Here is a 15,592-nt window from a genome sequence, read left to right as displayed (position 1 = left end):
TTTGTTATTGCTAATACTTTATGTAAAAACTACGATCTATTATAATTATACTGTATATATTTGTGTATACAGTATATATATAATTATACTATATATAAATTATATTACATAATATACTATTATATTACATAATATACTAGATTACATTTCTACTGTTATTATATTAAATTAAGATTTAACAATCCATACAAATACAAATAATTACTTGTTGTGTTCTAACATCACCGCGGCTATCAATTATTTATATTAATGTCCACAGATTCGTAGTGAAGAAATTTCTCATATTTCTCAGAAATTTTGTATTTGAATTAAGTTTTATGAAAATTTCTAAAAATATATATATAATTTTTCTTAGATACTTTCAGAAATAATTGAATGAGGATTTTCGGAATATTCAGTATCCTGTATGAAAATTTCTGATAAATTGCACAGATTTGTCTCATATTTATTCAGATTTCTACAAAGATATGTTGGCGTGAAAAATCTGAAATATTTTATTCTTATTTTGTTTAAGTTTTTCTAAAAAAAAAAAAACATTCCAATTCGTATAAAATATCTGAAAAATCCTGAGCATTCTGAAAGTCGAATAATTTTTATAGAAATTTTTATTTATAATATGAACAATTTTGAGACATTTTTCCACCAAGGATGTCATGATAGCAGCCGCAACTCTAAATGATTTTTAGTTTTAAAACACTGCGACATAAATAACACAATCCTATTGTAGCTGCCAAAAGATGTATTCGAGAAGATAATCTTGCTGATAGGATACTTACTATTAGCATTCTCTTATGTGATTTGCAAGAATAAGTCTGACGAATAAACGCTCATTCGTAGGAATGCGACGACCTGAGTAAGTCATGACGAATTCTCGGCAGTTTTTTTTTTTTTTTTTTTTTTTTTTTACAATTTTAAGTTAATTTATTTATAAACTTTTATACTTTTTTATAATTAATTTAATATTCTGATATTGCTATTTCCATAACTTTTTGTTAGAAAAGGAATTCGAATAACAACATCGCGTAAATGTTCTTTAAATTTTAAATATATTACATAGTACGGCAAAATTAATTGGTGTTAAATAAATGGTAAATTGGTAGCAAATAGTATTTAAGCAACGGTACTTAAAAGCTACCTATTTATACTATTTAAAGATATTTCAAGGTAAAAAAGGTATTTTATTTAAAGGTAAGTTATTTTAAAAAATCGAAAGGTAAAGTTATTTTAAAAAGCAGATAATTACAGCAAGTTTTATCTCGCTATTTGCTGCCAATTTACTACAATTGTATTGTGCCGTGCCTAATTCTTACTCGATCGTTATGCCGTTTATTTGGTGTTAAAAATCTTGCGCGATTTTTTACGTCAATTTGCTTTTATTTTATGAGAAGTTGTATTACATGTCTGCTGTTGTTTTGCAAACATCGATTTAATTAACGGATTTTGCATGAAATTTGTTACCTCGCTTGTTACCAAGGAAATTTGTTGCAGATGATTGACGAGGTAAACTCTTCCTAAAGAAAACAAATAAAACAAAAAATTGAAACAATAATTATATATTTTTTTCGTATCGTGTATCGCAGTTTGAAACAAATCAGAAATAAACGTTGTTTGTGATACAGAATATGAAATGTATAATTAGTGGAAGAGATTGTCATGCTATATATTTAATTCGCTTTAATATTTTTTTATTTTTACAAAAAAATTGGCAATTAGCATGCAATGAATAAGTCATTTTATATTAGGAAATTCCCTCTTTGCTCATACTTACGCGTACTGTAGATAGGAGCGCTGGTTGGCAACCGGTTCTATAAAAAGAACCGCAACTAAGGCTGCCAAATAGTAAATCGTCGAAGTCGGACTTCTGTAGATCATCTTGAGCGTATAAGACGTCGCGCAACGTCGATACTTGGCAATCTCTTATCAAGCAGACTTTAGCAAAATGTTATTTTATTTATCGCTGAGTAAGAAAACTATTTCAAACACTGCGCGTGACGTATTATTCTCATACATCAGCTGATTTTAGTATCATCTCAATGGTGTTAAATAATTCTTACAGTTGCTGTACCACCATTTCTCATTGCTGCATTTCCACAAGTAAGTAAAATGTCCTTTCGTACGATCTGTTGTAAGAGAGAATTTGAGAAATATTTAAAGAATTTGAGACATTTGGATATGTTGTAATGTTGAATATGTTGTTAAGAAATATAATCGTATGTTATGCTAAGCGCAATAAATGACGCCGACATATTATAACGTTCGTGGGTCCATTGAGTCTTTAATATTTCGAATTTTCTTTATATAACGATAATCTCTTTATTTTACATGTCCTATGAATAGAAATATTATAATACGAAGTTTGCACACACTTTGTTTATATTTCAATGTTTATTTTAATATTCTGAAAGCAATATCATAAAGTTTTTCACACACATTCACATTCTTTTTGTGTTTGTTAAAAGTAATATTTCTGTATTTTCGAAAAAAGTATTTTCGAGAGTCTAATATTTGTAAGTTTAATTTGATATATATATTTCATATAGAATTTGGATAATGCAGTTCAAGCAGATGGCTTCGTTTTTGATGGTGCAGTAGCTTCCGAGCAATCTAATGGAAGCCAAAGAATTCCTTCAACATCCACACCGACAATTGTGACGTCTACTACTCTGACTAATAATGACATATACAATGCATGCTTAGATAATTGCCCGGTAATTATAATTCTTTTCTTACTGAAATCATCAACGTAAATTTTATTCAAAGCTAACGTTTTAATCGAGAGAGAACCTTTTGAATTTTGCACATTTGCTTCTGAAAAGTAATTTTAATATTGAATCTATAATGCATTATTTTCTATTAACACTTCTATTATAGGTAACACACGAATACAATCCTGTTTGTGGTACAGACAACGTCGATTACACTAATCCAGGAGGATTGGGTTGCGCGCAACGCTGTGGAAAAGGTGATATATTTTATAAAAACTTTTTTATATTTAACAGGTGTATTTATTTTGCTATATGAAAGATATATGCGCGATAACAATATAAAACAAGCTTTCTATCAGAGTAACAATGATCTCCAAGATCAATTTTTTGCTTTAACGCTAGAACGGTCGAGCTAATCGTTTTATTATTTTTCAACGAGACAAATAAATTATTTTGATCAATTCTTTTAATTTATCTTTATTATTATTATTGCTTAAACCCTTGAAATTATATTAGGGAAGACCGGGGCTATTATCGTGGCACATTTTTGTTTTGAATTTTTTTCTCGCTTCGTATAAATGTTTGACTTACAGATAAGAAAGAATACCATAAAATCTACTCATGCATTATGCTTAGTGAAGTCGAGTGACTGAATACAATTTACCGTTTTGGATCTCTTATTATTTTATTCGGCGAGAAAACAAATTTTCGGGATTTAAAAAATTTTACTTTGAGCACCCGAAGTCAGACTTTCTGTCAGAGAGAAAAGTGGTTGACACGCAAATGCCATTCCGTTGGTAACTAGAGGATACTAAGAGACATCTGTGATTGATATTACAGGATTCTAGCAGCAAGCATTTTAAAGTTAGGCCCGCGACAAAATTTCAGCAGTGTCACGAACAGCCCCGGTCTCCCTTAATTATATTTATTTAGCAAATTGATATTAATGTGTAAAGCATTATGAATAAAAAGGCTAAAATTAGATAAGAAAATTTTTCCTTTTATATCACACAAGAGATGGAAGAAAACCATTCTTCCAAATATTTTCGGTCGTTCTAGCATTAATGGATTTTGCAATAGCAAATTTATACATTTAACGATCTTTGCCCTGTAAAATATATAAAATGATAAAAAAAACTCATATGTAATTACAGTATAAGGCAGTGCGATTGTGAACGCATTAAAATGTTCAATACACAATATTTTATATTTACAGAGGTGACACTAAATCATTATGGACGCTGTTCAACAGGCAGAACTGGATAACTTGCAATTTTCATTACACAATACAATTCATGATAATAAATGTTTTAATGAAAGACTGGCAAGTATAAGAAAAATAAACATATTTACACACCGCTATATGTATACATAATATATTCAATGTAAGTGTATTTATTTGCTTTTTAAGCGAGAATAATAATTTGTTGACTTTATTTTCACTTTGGTCTTTTTACTTTGTATAGTTATAAAATTAAAATTAACAATTACTAACATTAAACGAATTATATAAATGGATTTTATAATATTTATAAATCGTTAATAGACATATATATCTCATATACGTATTACATTTAATGCAAAAAGTTTATCTCTATTTTAAAAGTTTAACTTTTGTTTACAATAAAATGACTGGAATTTCTTAAAAAACAAAAACTATTTCCTATTATTACATAAATAAGTCAAAAGTAACTGATTACTTTACTTAAAAATTTTATGACTTGAAACTTATATAAAAGTGTAACAATTTTTTTTTCATTTTTTCTACTTTAAAACCTTTTACACAAATCTATATAATATCTAAGTTATCCTTGCGTTTGAAAAATGGGGAAAAAGAATCTGTCATCCGATCGAGGAATCGTTTCGGTCGGCCCACCTGACCCTTCGTGCAATTTCGAAGTTTCCTCCGTGAATGCCATAAAGGTGTCTCGCCAATATCTCAGCTCTGTCCTCTTCGGCCTCTACGGCCATTCTTCTGTAGCGACGAACGGCTATGATGCAACCGGCAGTAAGTACAATCTGAATTATCAACCAAAAGATCAGAAGACCTAGAGCTAGACTCGCGTCCACGCAAAAAAGGCTGTCCGTAGATTCTGAAAATAAAACAAGACTCGTATAGCTCCATTAACTCTGCAGTAATTTTATTATTTATAATAAATATCTATAGAATTCGGAAGTGCAAATCGAAGTTCCCGACGCTTGGAGGACGTAGCGGTACCGATATATTAAACTCACTTCCGCCGGTGATCAACAGCGTATCAGGATTTTCCCTGGATAAATGGCCCGCTGTTATCACTGGACTTTGAACGACGATAGATAGTTGTAACGGTAATTCCGCGGGCGTGAGGTTTCTGAAAATTTCTGTTACCTCGGCGGTGACCGGCTCCTCGACCGGCCCGATCGACCGTCGCTTCCTGCCGTACGAGAGCTGTCCTCCTCTGCATGTGGCCTTCAAAGAAATCATAAATTTCTAATTTTCTCGCTCTTTAATTAATACACTTGTAATTTATACAAAGTGCTAAATTAATATTTACTTATTAAAAAAATATATTCCTTTATGTAAAAAATTATCATATCTTTTAATATTATATTATATAATACAATCACAACTTAAGCAATGTAAAAATCATGTTAAAGTGTTAAAAAGAATAGTTTTAAGTCTACTTACCGGTTCACATTCCTCGATACAAAATCTGACGATGACGTTGAATCGGACAATTTGACTGTCGGGAAACTTGAAGGCAGTAAATGTTGAGATCAAAGAACGGTTATCGATTGGATCTTTCAACAGCGCGGGAAACGTCGCCGGATCCGTCGGACACCCAATCTCGTCCAAAAGAAGATACGAGGATTCTCCAGATGCGCTACTAGCTACTAGGTGTCCAGCTGCGATGTCGTAAGTTCCTGTCAAAGAAATTATATCATTCTTTTTTTGGATAGTCGAGATAAAAGATGTATTTCATACACAGCTAAAACTGAATTCGTAAAGTTTTTTTTTTACATTTTAAACATTTCTTAAAAAATTATTAAAAGTTTTTTATATAAAAACATAATATAAATATATACAATTATATATGAAATATGTCCATACATGTTATTTTTCTCTTGTAATAATCTGTGTTCGTATATACAGGAAAAATAATAACAAAAAGAATCTAAAAATAATTAAAAAGATTATTTTTGCATTGTATTTTTTATAAAAAGTGAAGTTTGAGAAATTGAGAAAAATTTCCTCATATATAATCATATATAAACATAACAGAGTAGTTAAAATATAATAGCTGTTACATCTATATATGATTATGGCTGGGTTCGTCTTGACGCTTTCAGCGCTGTAAGCATCATTCTATCTTTGTTGCACATCGAACATCAAACGAAGATAGAGCGATGCTTTCAGCGCTGAAAGCGTCAAGACGAACGCAGCCGACATATGGGCAAATTTTTCTCATTTCCTCAAACTCCACTTTTTATAAAAAATACAAAATGCAAGAATAATTTTTTTAATTATTTTTAGGTTTTTTTTTTATTATTTTTCCTGTACGATATATACAAACACAGATTATACAAGAGAAAAAAACATATATGGACATAATAATTATATATTTTATATATAATTATATATATTTATATGTTTTTAAATGAAAATTTTTTTACCGGGTAAGAAAATTCTAGTTTTGATAGAATCAAATTCAGTGATAAAAGAGAAACCATAAAATGTATGGGAACATCCTATGTAAATGCCGCACAAAAGATACTCACCGTTCACGGGATGAATTTCAATTCTGAGCGTTAGCTTCTGCCCCAATTGTGTAACGACGGCGTCCGTATTGTCTTCGTTGAGAATTCTCATCGTAATCACTGGCACCTCGGATGATACGTTCACTACAATTGACCCAACTGGCGGTACGCCTGCGCTAAAAAGAGTAACCAGAGCCGGAATATCGGGGACGCTTGTCACAGTTTTGCATCAAATGGTGGCAAATTAAATTATAAAGAGTGAACATGTCACTCGTTTGAAAAAATTGTGTACGCGATTCTATATGAAGAAAAGCTAGACTTACTTTGGATCCTCGAAAGAGAAATTCGAATGAACGGTCACGTTTCTCGGTTCCGGTAGGCCGCTATCGTCTAAGGAGCATCCGACTCTCACCGACTGATCTCCTAATCGCTGAATGATTGGATTGTATTGTATCACAATAGTGGCCCAGACCAACGTGTGCGTCCTGCAAAAAATAAAACCCGGTGGCTTAATAACATTGGCCTTTAATTTGACCAGTAATTTATTGTTTCATTACATTTAACAACGATCTAAAATTAATCGAGCCGATTAGATGGTTTCGAGGCCAAGTACCGGTTTTCATTGTCGATGGAAAACGCGGGTGTAAGGCCGCACGCAATGCCGGGCTTCTCGATTTGCTCTTTCTTTGGCAGCGGCAATCTTAATATCGTCACGTTGTGCCCAACACCGTTAATGCTGCAAGTAGTGATGTCTCCGTATCCAGTCGCGTACATCCGTCCTACGAAGGGCTCCGGAGTGGTCAGTATGACTGTCATGGTTGATTCGCCGCACTCCACTTTCACTGCGAAACAAGGTAGTGCCTCAGTATGAAAAATGTTGGACAATAAAACTTGTAAACTGTAATAAGTAAACAGCGATTGATATGTATATAGTGTAGAATAAATAAATATTGACATTTCCGGTCACACCGCGAGTAGGATCTTATGTCTAATAATAATTTTTGTAAAATTTATATATTTTGTTTTAATGCTTTTTTGAATCATGTGCCTTGAATCATGTGACCGTAGTTTTATGAGCAAAACTTATACAACTATCCACATTGCAAACATACGATCTAGACAAGGCTCTTGTTCCTTGTAGACCACGTTAGGTCTGGTAACCAGCGAACTAACTCCAAGACCGATTGTGCTATCGGAATGCAGGAGACAGAGCGGTTTTTCTTCCGAATAGTCGACAGTGTAGGCTCTGCAAATGAAACCATCCACACTGCGGTCACATCTCTCCTCGCACTAAAAAATAATCATGATCAAGTAACAGAGTGAATCGGCTCGCCTAAAAAAACGGACAGGAAATATATAGAATACCTGCTTTAGGTCAAGTCCTGGCAACGCCACATCCGAATATGGCAACGATACGTTCCGGAATTCTGCATAGGAACAATAGCTCTTCTTCGCTATATCAGAACGTACAAATTAAATTCAATTCGAATGCAGTTCGGTCTTACGATTTACAAAAAAGCAGATCGGTTTAGCGACTTACTTATATTATGGCACTGATCCTGTAGATACTCATCTCGATACATCGACGATCTGTAGGCTTGCGGTCTGGTACCCCTTTCGAGCTTCGACAACGAACACGTACCAATGGTATCGTTGATTGACAAAGGCTCGCCCGTACGGTATTGCGCGGACGCACATTCTTCTCCTGAGATTATTTCAATCGTTCATATATAGCTTGCAGTTTCTTGACAGTTTCAATTTATTTGATAGCTATGGCACAATTCATATGATTACTTTGCATACCTGCTTGCAAACACTTCTCGTAACACTCGCTTCTCTTTAGTGCTTGATGAAACCAGCCGGACTGCCCCTCTTTCAATATAGCTCCCAAGGTTCTTTCTACTTGCCACAATCTCTGCTGTTTGCAGCTCGGTGGGACTGAAAGTGCAAACGCAAAGAGCTTTAAAAGATGCATTTCCGAAAACATTTCCAAAAGTTTCCTTCAGGGATGAGATAAATTATTAACACTTTTTTTCAACGCTTTTCAGATGATTTCCTTCTATCAGATAATTGAATTCAAATATAACTTGATTTATATTTTATATAAAAATATAATACTTTATATATTTTATATAAAAATGTAATACTTTATATACCATGAAAGAACAGTTCTTACCTGTAATACAGATCTGATGGAAAAGTGTGGCATTCGTTTCGGGAATGAGTTCCTCGCTTTTTACTTGCACACTGTAGCAGATGTTCCTCGCGAAGTCGACTACGAAAGCTGTGCAATTCAGACTTTTACACCTATGGACAAATTTTTAAGCGGTAAATCTACATACTTTTCTGCACAATAGAGAATCATACTTATAACAATACTCGTAACAATACTCTTTTTTTGAAAAAAAAAAAATTTATATTAATTTTCCTAATGAAGATGTTATGATATCAAAGCATTAATCTTAATTTTCGCACAAGGCGAGTATAATTCACTGAATGCATTTACGAATACATATGTAGGCAATTCCACATCAAGTCGAACAAGAAATGACCTCGTATTTTTTTAATCGATCGTGCGCGCGCACGAAACTTCTTTAACGTGAAATATATAGGTACAAAATAAGGAGGTAAATATTTTTTTGGTCTAAAATATTTTTTTGCGATACAATTTTCGTGAAAAATAAAGAAATTATCAACTAAGAAAAATTAATATTTCTATTATTTGCCGTAGAGAAATCTTAAATTTTTTAAATTATTGTTTTTATAAAATGTAATATTTATAAATATGACTTGTATAATATTGATTATATTCAACATTGTAAATTATGTCATTCATATACCGTACATTCTTCCTGCAAAAGATTTCTGAAGAAATCGATGCGCCGCGCTACTTGGTCAAGCCAGAGACGCGATCATGGCGCAAGGCTCAGTCGTTAAAAATACATAAAAATAGAATCCATCGTTTCTCCATAAAATAAAATAAAAGTATACTTTTTGGTAGAAAATAATAATTAAGCATTTCAATTTCTTATACCAAGTAAAATTTGCAATTTTTTGTAAATTTAAACTATTTTTATAAAAAAGATTATCTCTTTAGTTTAAAAATACATTTTTTAAGATTTCTCAATAACAAATATAACTATAGAGATATTAATTTTTAAAGTTGACTCCTTTATTTTTCACAAAAATTATATTGCTTATAACTTCTGTGAAAAAAATATTTTGAGCAAAAAAATACGTATCTCTTTATCTTATATATATTTTATACATATAAAAAAAGTTTCACGCGCTCGCGATCAATTTACAAACGAGTTCATTTTTTATCCGATTTAACGTGGAATTACCCATGTGTAATACAATATTCATAATTCATCTAAAGATTGTATTTCCTTATGATATCAGACTTCCTGGAATAACTGAGAAATTTATTTGTTGGAATATAGTTATAAAGTTGACAAAAAAGAGGGAGATAAGTAATTGATTAAATTTATTTGGAATTATTGTTGGAATATAATTATAAAGTTGACGGAATTAAGAGGGAGATATAATTAATTGATGAATCACCTGTCAAAGCAAGGCGCGATGATACCATTGTTACCTATGGACGTTTCTGTAACACCGTTTCTGTAAATTACAGTCTCTATAGCGTTTGCTGGCTTGGCCCCGACGATCTTTTCCCATCCCGTATCTTGATCCTGACAACTCTCAGACCAACCTGAAGGGCATAAATGCGCGTTTTGTTAAGTATGGAGCTGCAGTTAAACAGCCTTGTGTCATGCCTACACAATGCACTACGTGCTATCGCTGATGCTAGATAAAGAACACGATTGTAAATGCAACTCGCGGACGGACAATTGTTTAAACACGTCTTGCGATTAGTCAAACTTATAGTTAAAAAATACGTGAAATAAAAGATGACGAATTAAAAATTGAATGTTTTCGCTAAAAAAAAGTGCCTTTTTAAAAATAATAAAAAATATATTTTTAATTTAAATTATTTTTAAAAACTTCCCAGTTTAAAATAATATTTGTCTGTAATATTTGTTCTAATTAATCGTATAATTTTACTTTGTAAAAAAAAAGAATTCTTTTTTCACACTTCACGATGTGATAATGTCTACAGCTATATTTTTCGTAGTGTATTACTCGCACGTTGAGCCTCACCTGTACTTAAAACAAGGCAGTAGGTGAAAACCATGCCGGCGAAACGCAATGTCGTCATCTTGTATGTTTGCACTACAAACGACGGGACAAGACCAAATTGCGACAGATGATTTTTTTTTCAGGAATTTTTTCCAGATCGTTCTACCTCCGGAACGGCATCTCCTGCTTCTAATCGCACCACTGATGTACCTGTGCAAATGTCGTTACGTAACGCCGCTATCACGTGTAAAAACTGAAATCGGCACGCGTGACACATTGGGTCGCGTATAGGTTTGCTGTCGAGTGGAAAAGCAGTTAAACATGATCATCCGCGATTAGCGCGGCTCTCTTCTTTAAAGACGCCTCCCTTTTAACTTCAACGTTTTAAAATAATGCAACGTTTCTCACAAGCGAGTTCCTAACGTTAACGTTTTATGTGTGCCATTTTTACCTCGCGCGCTTTTGGCTTCGCTATCTCTTAACACTACGTAAGCACACATAATCCGCGCGATAGCGGCTTATAGCATTGCAGGATTTATTTTGTTGAACACGAGCTCTGTTGAAACTCGTATCCAATAAAATAAATCCTTCTGTAATCTGCTTGCCGCAAAGCTTTATTCCATCGAACACAAACAGATATTACGTGTAATACATTTACCTACCTCTCGCAGTAAAAAAAAATTTTCTATATATAATTGTACAATCCAATGCTCTCTTAAAAAAAGAAAATTTCTTTTTGCTTGCAAATATTTAAAAAAAATGTTAAGTGCTAATTGATTAAGTATTCTTCTGAAGGAGTCACGCGTCATTAATGCATCCGAATGTGCAATGCATACGATTGCAATGTCGATGACGACTCATACTTAATATTCGTATTTAAAACAGTGAAGAATAACGGAAGATAATAATTAAGCTATTTTTGCATTGACACGTAATCGCGTATTCAACTGATAAGTTTAAAGCACAAGTAAAAAATAATTTTTTTAAGAGAGTCTACGTTTTACAATCTTATTTTACGTTTTATTTAAAATACAAAGAATTTTATAGAGTATCGTAAAATATGAATTTTATATGAATGAGCCAGTGGTTTACCTCAATTATATAGCCGGGTATTTTTGTGACGATATGATTCTTATATTCTACAGAAAAAGCCCCAAGAAAAGTGTTTACAAAAAATGGTTTAAATAAAAAAAGGTGGTATTCAAGAAGTAAACAGCATAAAACGTTGGGAGACAAGATAAATAAATTCATATATCCTAAGGTTTATATTCTTCGAGCAAAAGAGAGGATCAAACGCACGATCTCGAGGGAGATTCGCCTCGGACACTCGTTAAAAAAAAAATTGTGAGCTCAAGTCTCTTGCTCTTTGTACTTTGAAAGCGTCCACTCACGCGGTTGTGCAAACGCCGATCCGTCATTGAACTCTCTTTAGTAGCGATCGTCACACTTAGCTGGGACGTGCATCGCCGGCCGGATTAGAGATCGGTGCACCTCCTGCGCGGCTCCAGCTTCTCACGCGCTTCTCTCATCGAGCTGCGCTCGCGATTCACTCTCGATGGACATCCGTCCTTACGTTCGTTCTGCCGGAGCGGAGAGTGAGATATCGGCGCCGGGACCTGCGCCGGCTTTACCGTGCGGCAGCGAGGCAGACACGTAACGAAATGAAAAGCGATCCGCCGTGCACCGTGCACCGTGCCACAACGGCGGATACGACGAGGAAGAGCAGAGGGGCATTCCCATCCGCCTGCCTGTGTGTGATCGAACGATCGGATGCGGCTGGGTAAATACCGGCACCGCGCGACCATCCATTCACCGGCATTGTCGTTAAAAAAAAAAAAGGAAAAAGAACGATGGCGAGGTCGGCAAACGATTATCTGGGATGTTCCGCGCCGCCCAAGTGTGCGACGTTCGCTCACCGTTGACACAAATTCGGCCTTCGTGTCGTCGCATCGTTATCGCTACAGAAGTGCTCACTTACGTGAGACGATGACGAGTTTGCTAACTATTGATGTTAAAAATGTATTAAATCGTCTGGATGGTCATTTGCATAATTAAGTATAGGGCGGTCCAAAAGAAAGTGCAAATACAGTTTGCCAGTTTTGATTCAACCAGCATCCATTTTTACAAAGATAAAATCTAAAGGAAAAAAGGACTGTTTTGAAATAAATATCAAAAAGATTTGGTTATAAGCCTCTGATCAAATAAATTATTTTAAGATGTTACCCAAGGTTGTTTTCTTTTTAGTGCGGCCGCGAAATGTTCTAGCTGTTACAGCGTTAACAGAGTTTTCCCACGGTGTAGCCAATAGAATTGAACAAGCATTGGAAGCCTATATCGATGGCGAACATCGAAACCCGTGTCCTTCGTTTTACGTAACTACCTGGCATCGTTTACGCTCGTTAGCCAGTGGCATATATATGTACATCGATACAGCAAGACGGTATATCTAACGCGCTTTGCAAAATAAGCGACTCTTTCGTGAACATATAATAACAATGTGATATAAGGGAATTGCATATTGCTGCTTTCTCGGAATGTCGTTATTCGATAATGGCGCGTTACGGTAGATATTTTTTTTTAAACATAGGTTAATGACTGTTGCAAAATAGCAAAATAGCTCGGATATTTTGGGATGTCTCAAGATCCTAGATCGTAACAACGAATTTTAATGTTGACTTGGACAAATTACTTGAAAGAAACTAAATCGGGAAGAGGAAAAATTGCTGAATCCACATAATTGCCTGTTTTCGTAGAGAAGAAATCAAACATTAAATTAATATCCAATTTCAAAAGTCAGATACATATTTAATGTCGCAAGAAAAATTGCTGTCAATTCATTTTTATTAATCTATTTTTGTAAAAAATTGTTTACAAGTAAATAAATTTAAAATGAAACACGCAATTACAAACAAAATGTTATTTATATTGGGATTGGGAGATAATCTGATTTACGTTCTCATTTCTATATAGATCCCTTCGCTCTCACTTTCAACTGAAAACATGTGTGTCTGACTTTCATTCCTATATCACCTGTTATGTTAACACGTCTTATTACTACATATAAGTGAAATCTTCGTCGATTTGTCGATTTCAGAGGTAAATGCATCAACCTGCGGGTATGACGGTCTTACGTAAATAACGCATTTCTCGCAATGACTTGCGAAATAAGTGTAATAAACATTACCCGATATTCCAGTTTATGCGCTTGTGATGTCTTCAAAGTTATGAAGAAGATCTCGGAAGAGAAATATAAATTCGAAATTCTCCAATATAAATTATGCAAGGGATCCAAATCTAAATGAGATATATAAAGAACGAGACTTACTTACTTTGTTCGGCATTATCTAAATTACAATTGCAATATTATACATAGAACAATATTAATTTCTACTCTCTTACTTTAAAATTGCTCCGCAACAGTTAATTTTTAAATTACTCCTTTAACTTTTACGATTGTTCTATCTCGTTTAACTTTCGTTTCACTTTTCACCGCTTTAACGTCATTTTAAAACCTTTAGGTGCTTAGTGATTTTAAATTATATACGATACAATTGTTCATTCAGCATCACAATCTACATAATATGATTTGGAATCCGAATGACGGTACAACAAAGAACGCAATCGATCCGATCAAATTTACGTAAATTGACCTCATCGTTTTCCGATGAGCAACAACGGTGTCGTTGGCCCGTATAAATGAAAGCCATTTCCTCATTACGAGCAGGACGTATGAAAAGGCACATAGAATTTCGAACAAGTAAATGACAGCAAATTGTATTAAAATAAAAATGCATGTTTATTGTTTGGATAAGAATGTTTATAAACATTTATTACACATATTTCACTATTTATTATATCTTCAACAAATATCATTATTAATTTAAAAAATCTCAACAATAATTAATATAATATTAAGATAAATGTACTAATGCCAGGACACATATACCTATGTCTGGACATTCTTATCATTTTAGTCCTTAAATAAGTTATAACGCGAATTAATCAAGTCTTCAAATCAAAGAATCAAAGATAAAAATATTTTTCTTGTATTATACTTTTATCCGAATAAGTATATAATTTTTACTTCGCCAGAAAATAATAAACACAATTAAGAATTTTTATTGACTATATATTAGAAATGATTATAATCGTGACTGGGGTAATATTTTAAACCCTGGCTGGGGTAATATTTTCCGCAACAAATGTAATATTTAATTAAGATGCTTATATATAAGCATATAAAATTACATCAATTCAGAACGACCAGAATCCTTGGTCGAAACGCGATGACGATCTGTCACGACGATTATAATCGTTGCCGGTAGTCAATTAAAAAATTCTTAATTGTGTTTATACTTTTATCTTTGATTTTAATTCGCGTTATACTTATTTAAAGACTACAATGATAAAGGTGTCCAGACATAGGGCTTTAAGTGTTTCGGCATTGGTACATTTATCTTATAATATTGGAATATTACAAGGATAAAATATTCCAATACGTTGGAGGAATATTTTTAACGTGAAATAGATCCAACCAAGGTTGAGCGTTTTTACGCATAAAATTTAATAATCTACATCTATACATATGTATGCAATGTAAACTATATGTTTACGTGTCATGTAAACAATGATCGAGTAATCCCATGAATCATCGAATATTCATATTTCGTCAGAAATATATCGGAAAATGTTTTGTTTGCAATTTTATTTTTAGTTACCAAATAACAGTAACTGAAAATAAAATTGCAAACAAAACATAAATTCCCGATATATCACAATTTTTAGCATCCCACGAAGTTAACAGATCAGACCAGTAAATAATAATAATTCCATATTAATATCACATTTTTCCACCAGGGTTTAGACTGTTTACTAAACAGTGTTTAGAGCGTACGATATGTAAACAAATATTTTTAAAGAAACACTTGACCTGCAGCATAGAACAATTTAATATAAAAGATTACAGAATGACTACCTTATCGACAACCACTCGAATTTAGCGAGGA

General features: G+C 33.2%; 2 protein-coding genes and 1 long non-coding RNA gene across 4 annotated transcripts; 1 reads left to right on the top strand and 2 right to left on the bottom strand.

Annotated features, from left to right (window-relative positions):
* Positions 1 to 514: 514 nt before the first annotated feature.
* On the bottom strand, positions 515 to 1,899 carry LOC139824019 (uncharacterized). Its single transcript, XR_011734979.1, has 2 exons — positions 1,769 to 1,899; positions 515 to 1,511 (listed from the first exon to the last, which is right to left on the bottom strand). It is a non-coding gene; the product is annotated as an uncharacterized lncRNA (long non-coding RNA).
* On the top strand, positions 1,809 to 4,141 carry LOC139823949 (uncharacterized). Its single transcript, XM_071796436.1, has 5 exons — positions 1,809 to 1,961; positions 2,057 to 2,094; positions 2,541 to 2,708; positions 2,872 to 2,962; positions 3,922 to 4,141. The coding sequence occupies exons 1-5, from the start codon at positions 1,940 to 1,942 to the stop codon at positions 3,969 to 3,971; spliced, it is 369 nt and encodes a 122-aa protein (XP_071652537.1). The 5' UTR covers positions 1,809 to 1,939; the 3' UTR covers positions 3,972 to 4,141.
* On the bottom strand, positions 3,894 to 12,232 carry LOC139822809 (uncharacterized). Of its 2 annotated transcripts, none has more exons than XM_071794903.1 (14): positions 11,978 to 12,232; positions 10,608 to 10,796; positions 10,008 to 10,158; positions 8,620 to 8,750; positions 8,247 to 8,381; positions 7,984 to 8,148; positions 7,809 to 7,897; positions 7,556 to 7,733; positions 7,057 to 7,285; positions 6,767 to 6,928; positions 6,465 to 6,619; positions 5,374 to 5,609; positions 4,941 to 5,154; positions 3,894 to 4,798 (listed from the first exon to the last, which is right to left on the bottom strand). In XM_071794903.1, exons 2-14 carry the CDS (start codon positions 10,663 to 10,665, stop codon positions 4,548 to 4,550), a joined length of 2,154 nt encoding a protein of 717 aa, XP_071651004.1. In that variant the 5' UTR covers positions 10,666 to 10,796; positions 11,978 to 12,232; the 3' UTR covers positions 3,894 to 4,547. The 2 variants fall into 2 exon arrangements, with proteins under 2 accessions (XP_071651004.1, XP_071651088.1); XM_071794987.1 differs by having other exon boundaries at positions 4,616 to 4,798; positions 5,074 to 5,154.
* Positions 12,233 to 15,592: the final 3,360 nt, after the last annotated feature.

Source organism: Temnothorax longispinosus, chromosome 1 (genome assembly GCF_030848805.1).
Source record: "Temnothorax longispinosus isolate EJ_2023e chromosome 1, Tlon_JGU_v1, whole genome shotgun sequence".
NCBI lineage: Eukaryota > Metazoa > Arthropoda > Insecta > Hymenoptera > Formicidae > Temnothorax > Temnothorax longispinosus.
The sequence above is the reverse complement of the archived record's forward strand: the minus strand, read 5'-3'. Positions and strand labels throughout refer to the sequence as shown.

Excerpts from the sequence above, each read along its gene's own strand:
- LOC139823949 (XM_071796436.1), top strand. The coding sequence starts at position 1,940 with ATGTTATTTTATTTATCGCTGA. Across the intron at positions 1,962-2,056 it reads GTTATTTTATTTATCGCTGA|TTGCTGTACCACCATTTCTC; the intron begins GTAAGAAAACTA and ends TAATTCTTACAG. Across the intron at positions 2,095-2,540 it reads TCATTGCTGCATTTCCACAA|AATTTGGATAATGCAGTTCA; the intron begins GTAAGTAAAATG and ends TATTTCATATAG.
- LOC139822809 (XM_071794903.1), bottom strand. The coding sequence starts at position 10,665 with ATGACGACATTGCGTTTCGCCGGCATGGTTTTCACCTACTGCCTTGTT. Across the intron at positions 10,159-10,607 it reads CTGCCTTGTTTTAAGTACAG|GTTGGTCTGAGAGTTGTCAG; the intron begins GTGAGGCTCAAC and ends TATGCCCTTCAG. Across the intron at positions 6,929-7,056 it reads TCCATCGACAATGAAAACCG|GACGCACACGTTGGTCTGGG; the intron begins GTACTTGGCCTC and ends TATTTTTTGCAG.